Source organism: Carassius auratus, linkage group LG30F, assembly GCF_003368295.1.
Source record: "Carassius auratus strain Wakin linkage group LG30F, ASM336829v1, whole genome shotgun sequence".
Taxonomy (NCBI): Eukaryota; Metazoa; Chordata; class Actinopteri; order Cypriniformes; family Cyprinidae; genus Carassius; species Carassius auratus.
The window spans coordinates 473,310-489,486 of NC_039294.1; the positions used below are offsets into that span (position 1 = coordinate 473,310).

At 35.9% G+C, this 16,177-nt stretch overlaps 1 protein-coding gene across 2 annotated transcripts; it reads left to right on the forward strand.

Moving 5' to 3' along the window:
* The first annotated feature begins 625 nt into the window (after positions 1 to 625).
* lrp13 (low-density lipoprotein receptor related-protein 13) lies at positions 626 to 13,284 on the forward strand. Of its 2 annotated transcripts, none has more exons than XM_026240467.1 (19): positions 626 to 702; positions 1,214 to 1,387; positions 1,864 to 2,076; positions 3,012 to 3,241; positions 3,326 to 3,455; positions 5,085 to 5,272; positions 5,734 to 5,917; positions 6,227 to 6,439; positions 6,903 to 7,086; positions 7,201 to 7,402; positions 8,571 to 8,735; positions 8,869 to 9,069; positions 9,378 to 9,921; positions 10,428 to 10,547; positions 10,642 to 10,749; positions 10,827 to 11,060; positions 11,632 to 11,953; positions 12,016 to 12,124; positions 12,834 to 13,284. In XM_026240467.1, the coding sequence occupies exons 1-19, from the start codon at positions 648 to 650 to the stop codon at positions 12,858 to 12,860; spliced, it is 3,603 nt and encodes a 1,200-aa protein (XP_026096252.1). In that variant the 5' UTR covers positions 626 to 647; the 3' UTR covers positions 12,861 to 13,284. The 2 variants fall into 2 exon arrangements, with proteins under 2 accessions (XP_026096252.1, XP_026096253.1); XM_026240468.1 differs by having other exon boundaries at positions 9,390 to 9,921.
* Positions 13,285 to 16,177: the final 2,893 nt, after the last annotated feature.

The following is a 16,177-nucleotide window of genomic DNA, read 5'->3' on the forward strand; positions in this document are numbered from 1 at the left end:
CAGCGCTGTGTCGCCCTCTAGTGTCTGGGAATGACAATCACAAAACTACAGCGCTGCAAACGTAGTGTAACAACGGCACAACTAACTATATAATAGAATTATAAATGAGTAAAATAACTGAGTGATATGATATTATAATAATAATGAATTCATTTTATGAAGTAGCCTACTAATTGTATTAATACACATTAAGTAAATAAATAAATAAATAATGTAAGTTTCCATGGGTTACAACGTCACGTGTATTCGTTATTTTAATAACAACAACAAAATTATTATTATTATTATTAGGCTATTATTGTTGTTTTTGTTATATAATGAATTCTTAATATTAATTAGGCCTATGATTTTTTTAGTAGTAAGTAAAATTTAGTATTATAATATATATGTGTGTGTGTGTGTGTGTGTGTGTGTGTGTGTGTGTGTGTGCGTGTGTGTGTGTGTGTGTGTGTGTGTGTGTGTGTGTGTGTGTGTGTGTGTGTGAATTAAACTACACAACATTTTAAGTCTATTAAACGTATTTTCACTATTAAATCTGTCATCGCTCATTGGTCTGCTGTTATCTGATCAGTTAAGCCGCATCGACGTCAGCTGTTCTCTTGATTAAAGCGCCACATCTCGAAGAGAGACGGTTTGACCATGCAGTCATGTGTTTGTTTGTGTTGCTGAATGTCGCTTCAGGGATCTTTCTGCTTCTGAGAGGTCAGATGCGAGTCTCACATTAACCATCAGTCTCCGCCAGTTAGTTCATTTGCCTTCTTTTCTAGAAATTGAGCTGTAGGTAAAGTCACTGAATGCTAATTGACAGACTAAAACCAATCGAGACTATTTCTCCTGTCAAAATAAGGGTTTACTTATTAAGTACTTCTGTATTATAGTTAGTCTTCTCGTAATTTTCATCTTTGGAGCCATTGCCTTTATTTGCATACAAAGTGTAGCTAAAATGCCATGCATTCCAGCATTATGCAGGCCATTATTCCTATTTAACTTTTTTGCATTGTTGCATTACTTTAATAACAGCTGATCCCTTAATAAAAACTATACAATTATGTGTAGACCGTGCTTCTACATCTTGGTAGTATTTGAAGTAATGTCTTTAATTTGTGTTCATTTAAGTAGAAAATGAATTCCAAATGACTGCTTTTCAGTATAATGGGAATCTATGCTGAGATTCGATGAGAGATTCATTTGCTTTGGCTTGTTTGTGCTCTAGCTGAATGTGTGCAGGCTGCAGCTGCTTCGGATCGTGTTCCCCTGCACTGCAGACTGGGCTTCAAACCCTGTAAGGATGGATCGGAGTGTGTGCTGTATAGTCTTGTGTGTGACGGTGAGAATGACTGTCCTGACGGCTCTGATGAAGATGAATGTACTGCGGTTTGCAGCATAGGTATGTTTTTATACATTTTTATTAGAGGACCATTTTTGCTCCTCAGACTGATTTTCAGGGGCCTAGAATAAAGAATAAAATTTTTTGGTCTTAAAGTTTTTAATTGTAATTTGTACTGCATATTAAAAATTCCATCAGTTTACACATTTTTAACATAAAACATTTTCAACAACATAGGCCTAAACTAATCAGTCAGTTATTAAATATGCAAGATTTCTGTACAAAAAAAATGACACAATTCATTAACCATTTGCATCTATTCTATTCAAATAATCATATATATTTTTAATGCAATTATTCAAATTGCGTCGAATCAATAAATATATTCATTGTGGGGAAAAAAAATTGATGCTCATATTTACTAGTTAAGTTATGATGACAATTTTTTTTATTTGATTTTGAATGCAAATCTGCACATGACCCAGATTATTTTAGTTTGCAAAATTCAAAAGCATTGTATTTCCATCTCTTGTCAGGTCAGTTTCAGTGTGCTCATGGTAAGAAGTGCATCGAGCGCCGGCAGGTGTGTGACGGTGTGGCTCAGTGTCAGGATCGCTCAGATGAAGTCGACTGCTTCAAGCTGGACGAGGGCTGCGGTCATCGCTGTGATAAAAACCGCTGTATCCCAGAATCCTTTGTCTGTGATGGAGACGCAGACTGTGCTGACGGCAGCGATGAGGCCAGCTGTGGTAGGGGATGTGACTGTGAATAGAAACATGACATTTTTATTTTTTTTGTCCATTACAATGTTGTTTATATTAGTAACTAAAACTATCAAAAAATATGAATTGAAATTATAAAGAAAACTAATGGAAAAATAAAACTACAAACAAAGATTTTAAATATTTGGTCATTTAAAAATAAATTTAAATGACCAAAACTGAAATCTAAAAAAAAAAAAAACCTGACTAAAAATGATTAAATTAAAAATAAAATGGAAAATATAAATCTAATATATTATATTTTGGGGGTTTATGGTATTTTTTCTATTACAATGTTATTGTTGGTACCTAAACTATAAAAACTATTCTCATGAATTGAAGAAAACATTGAATTAAAATAGAAATGAATTAAAATATGAATATTGGATTAAACATTTAAATGAAAATTAGAAATATTGCCACAGCATCTAGCTGAAAATGTTTAACTTAACAAAACTGCATAAATATAGCAAATAACAGTTGCTAAAATTTTAAATGGAAACTATATTTATACGGGTTTTTGTCTATTGGTTTTATCCATTACAGTATTGTTCACTGAAACTACTCATCATTCTTATGAAGTATATTACAGCATAAAATAAAATAAATTAATTTTAGATAAAGAAACAACTAATTTAAATCTATAAAACTGCAAATAAATAAACTAAATTTAACTTATAATAATGACATGGCACAAAAACATCACAAATGAAAAGTTGAAATATAAATGAAATCGAATTCAAAATGTTGAATACTATTTTAGTATAGAAATAATACAAAAATAATTCTGGTCCATTATGTGTAATGTTTCTGCAGGTCTAAGATCAGCTTTACAATAGAGAGCAACAGCAAGGTTTTGAATTTAAGAATGAAAAACATAAAGAAATATCCATCATAATGGTATGACCCGTCCTGTCCCGCAGGTGAGGAGAGCTGCAGCAGTGCTGAATGGCGGTGCAGCAGCGGTCAGTGTGTTTCGGTCCGTATGCGCTGTGATGGACACCTGGACTGCAGAGATCATTCAGACGAGGAGGACTGCGCTGAACCTCCACCATGCAGCACACAGCGCCGCTGTCCGGAGAGTCAGGAGTGTCTGCTGGACGAGTGGATATGTGACGGAGAGATGGACTGCAGGGATGGCACAGATGAGAAGGTGCTCTAGGAAACCCATGCATTAAATGACCAAAAGCACATTATTATACATTAAAAAATGATTCAAGTTTTGACCACCTTTCAGAATTGTAGGGATTCTCCAGTGCAGTGCGGTGAGTTCCAGTTGCCATGCGCCTCTAAAACACAGTGTATTCCGAAAGCCTGGCGCTGTGACGGCTCTGAAGACTGCAGGGATGGAAGTGATGAATTTGGTTGTGAGTAAAAAAAAAAAACTGAAGCAGGCTGAACCCAGATAAAACCCCAGGGCAAGTTCATTTTCATGAAACCGTAGAAATTAATCCAAAGTCAACAAAGTCAGAATTGACCCTGTTTACTCTTAATGCATGTTTTGGATAATTGTCCAACCATCTGTTATAGACTTTTCATAGATATAAAGACGCTTAAATTAAGAAAATAACTTTCTCTCATTTAATGTCTTGTTGGGCTCAGAAATGTCTCGTATTACCGAAAGAAAAAGCGTTTTGTGTTTATTACAACTTTCAAGGTTAAAAAGTGTGTTTGGGGTCAGGCCTGTAAATTTTTCATGTTCAAAAATAAAATGTGATCTCTGAATGACTAGTTTGCTGTTAAACTCCTCATATAGAAAGTCTGCATGTATAATTCAGTTTAATTCAGAATGTTTAGCATCCGTGGTATTAAAACGATCGCTCCGACGCTGCCGAAGTGAACGAGCATCCCTCCAAAACTGAGAAAACATCTTTCACAAACATCTACATGTCTGTCTCTCTTAAAGTGTAAATAGTGTATATAATTAGTTGTATTTATAGAGGTTATTATAGCACAGTTCTATACTAAGGGGGCTATTATATAAAGGCAGCCGGTATTTTCAGTGTAAAAAGCACATTTTCTTGGCGATAGATGCGATTTACACTGTTAAAATTGTATTACTTATTGCAAATTGTGGCAATTATCTGCACTTCAGTATTGTTTTACATTGTTAAACAGTACAAAATATTAACTTGAGTGTAAATTTACATTTTCATATTAGTAAATGGATGCCACACTATTGGGACAATAAAGTCCTCCATACACCTATCCTAACCCTACCCGATACTTTATTTTATTATATTCTTCATTTTCATTTAAAATAATTGCTTGTCTGATGTGATTTGAAATTTGAAAAGGGAGAAAAAAAGTATGCCAAAAGGCAGATTCAAACCAGGTTGGTCACATTTTACTATCTGTTCCACTAAAGCTGATAAATGTTGGTTGTCTCTTGAAGTGTTGACTAGCCGAATCACATGTTGGTGGGTGGAGTTAGTGTAAATAGCTTCAGCCAACAAGACTGGCTATTTACACTTAGTTTAAATAGACCCTCCATCACAGAAACCCCCTGGACCTCACTCATTTTTAAACGCCTGGCTATGGCCATGTTTGGGACTCTGATTTGCTACATTTTCAAGAATCCCAATTTAGAAATGAATTTTGTGAGTCACTCCGATTGGCGAGACATTTGTATAGACTAAAATTAAGGAAATCTACAGTTGAACAATTTGCAATTGGCAAGTTTTTAAAATGTTTATGAAAAGTTTATTTTTCACCAAGGCTGCATTTATGTGATCAAAAGTACAATTGAAACAGTTATATAACATAAAACATTTTTTCTTTGTGAATTAAATTTTTACTGACTAAATGTTTTGAACGATCGTGTAATATTAAATCACCATTAATTCAAAAGTGCATAATGTTTATAGAAATGGTTTTTCTGTCCACATTTTGATGTTTTTCTGTATTCTGTCAATTAATCCTGTGGAATGGCTGTCAAAATCCATTTATAAATGGGGATTCTTCAAAAGAATCTGAAGCCGTGTGTGTTTTGACAGGTCCGAGTGTGTCCTGTCCTCCTCATCTGTTCCAGTGTGGTTTTTCGGAGTGTATGGACGTGTCTCAGCTCTGTAACGGAGTCACTAACTGTCTGGACGGTTCTGATGAGGGAGGGACCTGTGACACAGACAGATGCTCTGAACAGTCAAAGTGTGCACAGGACTGCCACAGCACACCTACAGGCACGGTATGATCTCCTCTTATATGCTATTATAAGTGCATTTACTGTAATTTTAACATTAAGCACATCCTCGCTGAATAAAAATAATTGGTTTGGGAAAAACAATTCTACTGACCCCATACTTTTGAATGGTAAATTTTTTTAAATTGTCAATTGTTTCAAAGATAATATAACCCTAATCTGCTAAGAATTTGTAGGAGAGAAGAAAAACATTTGACAATAAATTTGATGAATACTCTGCATGCCCTCAATGACTGTTAAAGGCATAAATGAAAAGTATTTGATCAATGTTGACCAGTTGGTGGCAGTAGCCACCATGTGAACATACTGTAGACATGTAAATAAGCTTCAATATCAGATGCAACCTCTCACTTTGGTGCTTGGCCCTTTTATTAATAAGCAATTAATTAATTAGCAGTTGTTTACCATTTTGTGCTTCCTGTCACTGCTTTTATCTTTGTCTATAGCGCTGTTGGTGCAGGATGGGCTACAAGCCTGTGGATGATGGTGTGGTGTGTGTTGATGTGGATGAGTGTGTGGACCGTCCAGAGTTGTGTTCACACTACTGTACCAACACTTTGGGCTCATTTGAGTGCTCTTGTAGCCATGGTTATATTCTGGAACCTGATGGCCACAGTTGCAAAATCACAGGTATATGCATTACGAGCAAGAGCAAATATATATTTATTCTGGTTGTAAAACATAGGCCATGTTCAGAATGGGATAAAAATGGAATCGTATACACTCTATATTTGATTTTATAAAATGGTAAGAGGCAAGAAAATGTAGTATGCTAAATTTTATCATGCTACATGTCCAAAAAATTGCATTGCAGGCTAGAATATGAGTGTTCATATCATGAGTATGGCTTGAATACACAATGCACATTCACAATATAATGATATTTCTAATACACATGCAATTGAAGGTATTGAATTGAAAGTTGTGCTCCTGTCTCAGGTGAGCCGTACCTGCTGGCGTCTCTGCAGTCTGAGGTCTTCCTGTTGGGTCTGAGGAGCTCCAGCCTGGACGTCCTGCTCTCGTCAGAGAAGCATTTTTTCCTGTCACTTGACTATGACTGGCAGAAGCAGAGAGTGTACTGGATCAACTTCCATGCTGACAACATAAAATGGTTGTCATTGGATCAGAAGAGCAAAGGAACCTTTATTAAAGGTCAGTGTTATTGTTAACTACAAGTACATACATGTATAAACATGCATAAAAATACATTCACATGTGTTTGTATATATCAAAATTGTTTTTTGTAAATTAAATTAAGATACAATATAAATATTACATAATAAATTTACATGTAAAAAACAAATGAAAATTTGAAATGTTTCCTTGGAAACTAAATTATAAAAAGGTCAAAAGCGTATACAAAATCAGTTTTTAACTAAAATAAAATATATATATACTGTATAATATGCTGCTTTGAAACTGTCCGTATCGAATAAACCCTATATAAAATACAATCTGATTTGATTTTACACACTGCCTGACCATGACTAGACGGGGCATGATGCAGAAACACAAAACCTGTGTAATTAAGGCTGGTCATGTGTTGATGCGTTAAAGTTTTGACATCACAGAATTGGGAATGACCTGTAAGCATCACTCTCTCTATCTGTTTCAGGTATCAATGCAGACAGTCTGGCAGTGGACTGGGTGGCGAGGAACCTCTACTGGGCCGATAGTGTCAACAGGCAGATCAATGCAGTGCGACTGGACCGTGATGCCACCAGAACCACAGACCATGTGGTGATCCTTGGTGAAAATCTAGGGCAGCTTCGCTCCATCGCTCTGCTGCCACAGGAAGGGTTTGAATAATAATGCTTTTAAAAGTGACCTTTTTAATTTTTCTTTAAAGGGCCATCACTGGGCACTACAAAGCAACTTAGGTTGTAAATTTGACCCTGAAATTTGTCTTTCAGAATTATGTTCTGGTCAGAAATTGGGGACAAGGCTCAAATAGAAAGAGCAGGAATGGACGGTTCACACAGACGTGTGCTGGTCAGTCACTCTCTCCGATGGCCGGTCAGTTTGACGGTGGACTCCATCCATCAGAGAATCTACTGGTCCGATGAGAAACTCAAGTGCATTGGATCAGCTGATACTGATGGAGGAGATATTCAGGTAGTGGATGTGTCCACCTCAGCATCTCAGAAAATGTCTAATAGGGAGAAACATAACATGATCTGCTAATGTTTACAGTTTCTTGTAGAATGTTTCTGTCTATCAGTCTAATGTTATGAGTCTTTTAGATGGAGTGGTGGATGAAGTACACAAATCAAGTACCTGAGTACAGACACCCTAATCAAATTGTAATTTTAGAAACTTAGATTTTTATAAATATAGAAAAATGATTGGAACATTTTGTTTGTTAAATTCAAGTTTTTGTTTTTTTTAAATATCAAGCCACCAGCACCAGACAGCAAGTTGAGCATATTAGCCTTCTCAAACACGATTTGAGAAAATTTCACAATATAAATAAAAATATGTAAGATAAATGTGTTGTAAATATTCAATCATTTCTGTGTGAAGAGTGGAAGCTGAAGCGTGCTTTGAAGGACATGGAGGCGCCAACGCTAACACTTGCATTTTTTTTTCTTAAACTTGAAATACGCCATAATTTTTCCTCATCAAGGTTAACTGTATGTGTCATTCAGAGCTGCAAAGTGCCTACCTTTATTTGTGTGCACTCACAATATCAAAAAACCGTTGTGCTTTTGTAAAATATAGAAAACTGCGTGGCTTTCTGCAGTCTTGATCTTCAGCAGGAAATACTTGCAGACACAAATATATTTATAGAGTGCTATAAAATATTACTTTAAAACTAAATAAATGATTTTTTTTTTTAAACTTTCAATAGCCTATGTAATCTGTTTAGATGCATCTCTCTCTAAATTTTGTTTGTTCGGTTTTGTTTTTGGGCTACTGTACCAAGATTGTATTTGCATGCAGAACAAATAGCCTACAGCTGCATTTTACTGTGACGCTGAAAAATAACTAAATAAGGTTAACGTCATAATATTTTAAGAATTAGGTCAAAATTACAACTATAGAGTCATGTTATATTGAGTGAATTTAATGTGAAAATTACACTTTGCCCCCCCCCCCCCGCCAAAAAAAAAAAAACAATTGTGTAGGGTTATTGATGTTTTTGAAACTCTGATTGATTTCATAAGGCATTCTTTGTATTAAATTGTTCTGATTTTATTTCAGTATGCATTTAAATATTTATTCATTAAATATATTTATTTTAAAAACATTTTTCAGACTTTCCATCTTCAAAATTTCGCAGCTCTTGCAGATGATGGAGACCCCCAGTCCATTCTCAGTGTCTGTATTCAATGAAGAGGTCTACTGGTCTGATACCAAAAGAAGCACCATCCAGAGAGCTCACAAAATCACAGGCAAACAGCACAAAGTCCTGCTCAAACGTCCCGGAGAGCCGTTCAGTTTGAAGGCAAGTATTCCTGAACACTGTGATCATTACAATCAAATTAAACGTTACAGACATTTGTAAAGTACAGGCTGTATTTGCTTTCTTCGAAACTTGCATGTGTAATCAGGTAACATCTGCTTGTGTGCATCTGCAGGTTATTCATGCACTTGTCCAAGTGGGCGTCTCTAACCCGTGTGCTTCTCAGCACTGCTCTCACCTGTGTGTTTTATCCCGGGGGTTGAAGGCTGTGTGCAAGTGTCCTTCTCAGTTGCTGCTCGATGAAGATGGACTGACCTGCTCCAAATTTAAAGACGCGTCCTTCCTGCTGTTTCTTTCTCCAACTGCAGTCACACAGGTGTCACTTTTCTAAAAAAATAAAACCACTAACTCAGCATGTGCATGGATGCATAATAGTATTGCTTCTGTATTGCTTCTCTACCCATAAAAATTTTTTTTTATTAATCTCAGATGTATGTCACAACACACATTGTCTAGCTAGTAATTGCAAAAATGTTTTGCACTAAATGCCACATTTTTTCAGCAAAAATAATTATAGCTGTATGAATTACTGATTTTGTATTTTTTATGTACACGCACACAATAGCATATAGTAATTAAAAAAAGATGACTGTGATATTAGTACTAACACATATCATCTCTCAGATTTATTTACAGAACAGACACACCGACAAGGACCTAAAGAACTGGCCTGAACATCAGCGTTTTGACCTTCCCAGCATGAACAAGTCAACCATGTTAGATTTAGTGCTGCATGACCTCACCCTCTACGTGTCCAATGGTGGGCAGCCCGTCATGGGGCTCTTCGAGATGAAGGACACTACGCTGGTGCCTCGTGGGAAACTGCTCCAGCTACATAAGGACTCGCTGCGCACGTTCTCAGTGGACTGGATCACCTTGAACGTTTACTGGAGCAGCGAGAAGCTGCCCGGCCTGCAGGTCACCTCACCGGATGGTGCACACACCAGTGTGTTGATACAGGACGGTGTCGGAGCTATTGAATCCATTGCTTTAGACCCGCCCAGCGGACGCCTCTGCTTCTCAAACAAAGTCCAGGAAGGTCATGTGACTCAGTTGGAGTGTGCCTATATGAATGGACAGAACAGGACAGTGGTGTGGAGTAATTCAGTCCGGCCAACTTCACTGATCTTGACAGATGAAGGGAATAAACTGTACTGGGCTGACACTGGTATGTTTTACATACTCTCATATGTTCACCAAAACTGCATTTATTTGATGAAAAATACAGTAAACAAGATATACTGTAAAATTATTAGAAATTAAAAATATTTTCTGTTGAATATATAAAATGCAATTTATTACAATGATGCAAAGCTGAATTTTCCGCATCATTACTGCAGTCTTAAGTGTCACATGATCTTTCAGAAATCATTCTAATATGCTGATTTGATGCTCAATAAACATGTTGAATAAAGTATATTTAGTCAAAATCGTGATAAACTACCACTCAGGAATTTGGGGTAAGAGAGACAATCTAAATAAAGCAAAAACTTTTTCAACACTAATAATAACTATTATTAATAATGAGCTACAAATCTATTTTAGAATGATTTCTGAAGGATCATGTGACACTGAAGACTGGAGTAATGAAAGGAGAAAATAGTTCTTTTAAACTATAATTTCCTATATTTTTGACCACATTTTGTGCGTATGCATACACATTCTTTCCTCTAGGTCTTGCAGTAATTGGATCAGTTGCCATAGAGGGTTCTGGATACAAGGAAATAAAGACAGAGGAAGGCTTGATGGCATTCGCTTTGGTTAACAGAGTTCTTGTTTGGATTACTAAAAAAGGTACTTTTGTAAGGGGAAGTTTTGTGCTCTTCTGTGGGGGAAAAGGTTTTTTTTTTTTTTTTTTTTACCTAATAATCCATCCATTGTTATTTAGACTCCACTAAGTGTTGGTTTAGCGATGATGAGCATACAGGGAAGCTGTGGTTTGAAGTGGACGCCGACATTGTCAGTCTAAAAGCATTCGCAAAGTCAAGACAAAAAGGTGAGGAAATAATTACACAATGACATCTTACATTTCTGTAAATTATAAAGCATTAATTAGTCCATTTCATATTTCAGGCTCTAATCTGTGCTCTAATGGGAATGGAGGCTGCAGTCAGCTCTGTCTTGCGTTCCCTGGAGGAGTGACGTGCCGCTGTGCCCATGATCACCGTCTGGTCAACGGCACAGACTGCAGTCTGGACCCCCGCTGCCCTGGAGACACCAAACCTTGCCTGAGTGGAAACATCTGTCTACCTCTGGAGAAGTTCTGCAACGGCGTCGCCGACTGTCCAGATCATTCTGATGAGAACTGTGAGGAATCATCAAATCCTAACTTTCTGGTTTTATTAAAAAAATGTTTTGGGGAGGAATAAGTTAGCTTTACTAATAACTTGGATTATTCTTTTGTGGGTAGCTGTTATTGGGGTGTATATTTGCACTGTGAAGAACATACGCAGGTCCTTTTTTACTCCAAAATCAAATAATAAAACAGGAAAATCTCATTTTGGATAATGCAAATATTCTTAATGGTCCCAAAAATAGGCTTAATTTTATTGTGGGACAATTTAGGGAATTGTTTCTTTATGATAATTATATATATATATTTTTGCTTAGTCTTGCTACTGTAAAACAACGCAAAAATTTAACAGTGTAATTAAACACCCATAAACACTCAAAACGTACAGAAAAATTGAAAATAAAAATTTTGCACAGTGCAAATATTTATTCATGAATTTATTTAAATGACCGTATTCAATGATAACACACAATGATTTTTATTTTATATCTAATTATAACACAATTGTTAAAAAATATTCATTCAACAAGATTAAACAGGATCTATTCTATATAATAATCATGTTCTTCTCTTTTGACTTCTCAGGTATTCTAGATACACAAAATAAAAATGTCCGGCTCGATCCTAAAGCGTTTCGTCCAGGTTTGAGAGATAATGTCAAACCAGAGGACATGGCGTCTGATGCATGTGGTGTTATGCTGTGTAACAGCAACGGTAAATGCTCGACCCGGAACGGGGTGATGGAGTGTGTCTGTGAGGCGGGATACAGTGGAGAGAGCTGTCAGGAGCGTTCGAGCGGGGGGACACAGGGACCGCTTCTGTACGGAATAGTTGGACTGTGTGCCGCTGTGGTTGTCCTGGGGGTCATCGTCGGCATCATTCAGAGGAAAAAAGCCACAAACCGGAGGTACACCGTAATCTGCTGAGTTTCATTTACTTTTACTACAATTAAACAGTGTTTGTGTTTAGGCAAGCAGCACAGACTGTGGATGTGCAGGAAACAGTCATGAAGGAACTACAGAGAAGACAAGAGTCCTCTTCAGCTAAATCTAATGGAAGAGACACTGAATTCTCAGAGGTATGAAATAAGAGAAAGTGACATTAAAGAAATAATTACATCTTGCTAGTCCAATGGATCCTCTGCAGTGAACAGGTACCGTCAGAATGAGAGTCCAAACAGCTAATAAAAACATCACAATCCACTTCTGGTGGAGTGAAAAGTTGCATGAAACAAAGAAACAAATCAATCAATAACTTCAAACCACTGCTTCAAGCTGAAATGAGTCAAAAAAAAGTTATCATCTGAGTCTGAATCAGGAGAGAAATATGCACAGCTCAAGCAGCTTTACACACAAAAAACAAATGTCAGTGAATTTTGATGTAAGAGGACAACAGGGGTGGACTTTTTCACTGGAAGAAGCATTATTCTAGATTATGGAATCATTTTGAATGTAATCAATTGTTTATAGTTAAAAGACATTAATAATGGATGTTTCTTACAAACATGACTCTTTTCATTTCACCATATGTTAATTGTTGGACTGGAATAGTGTGGATTATTGTGATGTTTTTAATCAGCTGTTTGGATTCTCATTCTGACGGCACCCATTCACTGCAGAGCATCCACTGGTGAACAAGTGATGTAATGCTACATTTGTGAATTTTTTAGTTTTCATGTTTATTTTTGGGTGAACTAAAAAGTGCCCATTATCAAAGATGGTGTAATTTGCTGTGAAAATCCTTGATGAGATTGAGAAAAAATATTTTTTTTTCCCCTCTGTCTTTAGGAAGATGTGGCAACGTCTATGGATTAGCTTCAACATCGCGGCTGTAGCGTCTTGGTTTCTTTGCACAAACTTGACTTTACAAAATGCAACAACTTTATTTCAATTACCTTCTGTACCCTCTGTAGACAAACTGTTTCATAACTATCTTTCTGTTCAATTAGTCTAAAGGCAAAATAATATGAAACTTCCCAACTTGATGATATCTTAGTTTATCACATAAGTACTCCAGAAATTGATTTGGCCAAAGCACCACATTGTAAACCTGTCAAAATGAAGGATTAAAGTCAAGTTTTAAGAAACCTGTTGTGAAATTATGCTCTGGACCACAAAAAATTTGGGAAGAAAACTTTGGCCGCATTGACCATATGACATCAATAATGCAACAAAGAGGTTTAATGCATCTATTTTCGCAAATTTTTTTTTTTTTCTCACATATTTGTCCAAGCATCACTCTTGGCTTCCCAGTGGGTTTACCTTTACATAAAGTTGAGTTTTCATGATACATAAAATGTAAATTATTTAAAATTTAGATTAAATGCATATTTAACATTATTTTTATTTAACTTAATATTAAATAAGTTTAAAATTGAATTACGTTTAAATGTAGCTGAAGTAATGTTGAAGTTAATAGTAAAACTTTAGTTACTTATTAGAATGCATAATACTAGTATATTGGCTCTTTAGTAGTATTTCTAAAGCACATATTTATGGAGTTAGGGACTGCACCAGATGCACCGCTCAAAGGACGGCACTGACTATACCTTTAAAGTATCTCCGGTTTTCTGTTTGTGGTTTTATTTCCAGTTTGTGCTTTGTGTTGATGTAAAAATAAAGATTTGACCACTTTCCTGCTGTGTTCTTGTCCTCTGACTGTGGATGTTCCAGTCATACTGAGGCTGGTCTGATCATGTTTTCACCACGGTCATGATTAATGTGCTTTCTTATAAAAACATTTGAGGGTTTTATATGAAGTCATCTTCCCCATAAGAGTTCACAATGACTAGATTCGAAACAAACGATAGGTCGAGCCCCTGGGTGTGCCGCCTTCTGGTTCTATTTCTTGAAACAAAACATGTTTACTGGAATTAACAAGTACATTTTTGCTAACCCTATGATCTCTTCAGAGTAGGTCTGACTTCCGACTGCAAACCATCAGTGAAATTACAGAGAAAAGGAACATAAACATATCAAAGATTTGACACCAAATGTAAATTTTATAATTAAATTATATAAATATGCATGGCTCCGTTCCGCTTTCAGTGCAAGACTGACGAACTTGGAATATTCTTGCATTTTTCTGTGGAGTTTGAACAAGCAGGGTAATATTTTACCAGTTTATACTTCCATACCCAGAGCACATATGATTTTAAGCATGTGTTATTTAAGCAACGTCTTATTGCCTATTATTGATTGTTTTTTATTATTAAGATGAACGATTTTCATTCTCTAATAGGGAGACACATTTAATACAAGATGGATGGTTTGGGACTAGCACTGTTTGGAATTTTTTTAGTGTCATTCACGGTTTCCAAACCGGTAAGATGATTATATATATTTTAATATTTACAGTCAGACTATGCATTCACAAATTATGCATGCTTAGGGAATTGAATTAGATTATAGGTTATTATTAATTATATTTATGTTAACCCAAACTTTATTCTGTTTATTGTGTCAATGTAAAACACTTTGAGTTAGCAACTTGAATGAAATGTATGGTACGAAAATAGTTGCATGTATTACTAGTGGTTATATGATCATCTAACACTGTAATCCTGTTTAAAACCCATCTAAAGATGTATTTAATAAAGGCTTTGCTACTTTATAATGACAATACTTTTGGGTTTTTTATTTTGTATTTTCTTTTATTTCAGATTTGTATGATATTTTGCATGACTGTACAGTACTTTGCTGCTCTAAAAAATGAATTTTGATTTGCATTTGGAACCTATTGATAATTTATATATAACCCTCCGACAGGTTGTTCTGTATCAAAAGTGTACAGCATCCAGTTCTGAATCCTCTGAATCAAATGAGTCGAGCTCTTCAGAGGAGGCCACTGAACCGAAACCCACATTCCGACCCATTGAGCTGAACACCCTGGGACAAGACAGCCTGCACCAAACCAACAACCCTACCGCACAACCAGGCCTTCCACAGACCACACTGGACCCTTCCCTCACAGGACAAGAGGTTGTGGAGGTGTTCGACTTGAATATAACCTATGTTGTGCCAGTTTCAGACGCTGAAAGAGTTGTGGCTCTAGATGTCCCCACTCCAGAACGAGGTCACCCGGTCCAGCTCACCAGTCCTGAGCCAAAACCTGCCAGAGGAGATAACATGTAATTACCCAGCAAAAATGTGATGGTTACCTTCGTAAGAGGTTGGCCAACCTTGTATCATCTTCAATGTCTTTCAGTAGCATTTTCCAGTTGATTTTAACTCTATTCAGAAATACAGTAGAAAACTTCGAGCTAATGCATTTGTCAAAAAGCTGTCTTTTTATTTACATTTTTCATTCTTGTTATTAGATGAAACCGTATTTCTTAAGAAACATGAAATGGCTTTATAAAGCAAATGATTAAGCATTTTGCTTGTTAGACAATACGTTTTTCAGGGACTTCAAAAAGTAATAAAATCATGCAAAATAAGTCAATTCATTTCATATTAATAAAACACAGAATCATGTTTTATGTGGGGTTTGCCACCACATTTTGACCATGACCATTATGTTAAAGGATTGTAATAGGTTCAGTACAAATCAGTGTTATTTTAGTATCATTAATATACCATTATATGTTTTTTATATTTCAAATTCATTTTATTTTTCTATTTGAATTTTAGTTTTTTTTTTGTTGCTTCTCTCCTTTTTATTAGATTTAGTTAATTTTATTAGTTTTATTTTAAGCAAAAATGAGAAATGTAGCTGAAATAAACGTCCCACTTTTTAATTTTAATTCAGTTTATATTTATAATGATCTTTATATTTCAAGTTACATGTTACTGATGTAGGCTCATTCATGAGGCTGAAGCTGGGCACGTGTAACTGTTTTGAGGACAAAACGTGACGCTCCACGTGCGAGGCACAGTCGCAGCGGTCATTTTTACAAAAACAAAAGGTCAGTGCAATGCGATACCCAGCATTGTAAAAATGCTTTCTGTTTAACATGTCCTTAAACACGAAGCTGGAAACATTTACCCAGAACGCATTTGTGTTGAAAATTGGGGAAAAGTGGAATATAAGATGCATTTTTTAAAAGTTGAATTTATGATTCAAGATCTCCACTGAAAAGTTATATATATAATTAAGTTTGTGTGAAAAAGATCATCATACTCTTAAATCA

Coding starts and splice junctions, on each gene's coding strand:
- lrp13 (XM_026240467.1), top strand. CDS start 648: ATGTGTTTGTTTGTGTTGCTGAATGTCGCTTCAGGGATCTTTCTGCTT. Junction 1,388..1,863: donor TACTGCGGTTTGCAGCATAG/GTATGTTTTTAT, acceptor ATCTCTTGTCAG/GTCAGTTTCAGTGTGCTCAT. Junction 3,456..5,084: donor TGGAAGTGATGAATTTGGTT/GTGAGTAAAAAA, acceptor GTGTTTTGACAG/GTCCGAGTGTGTCCTGTCCT.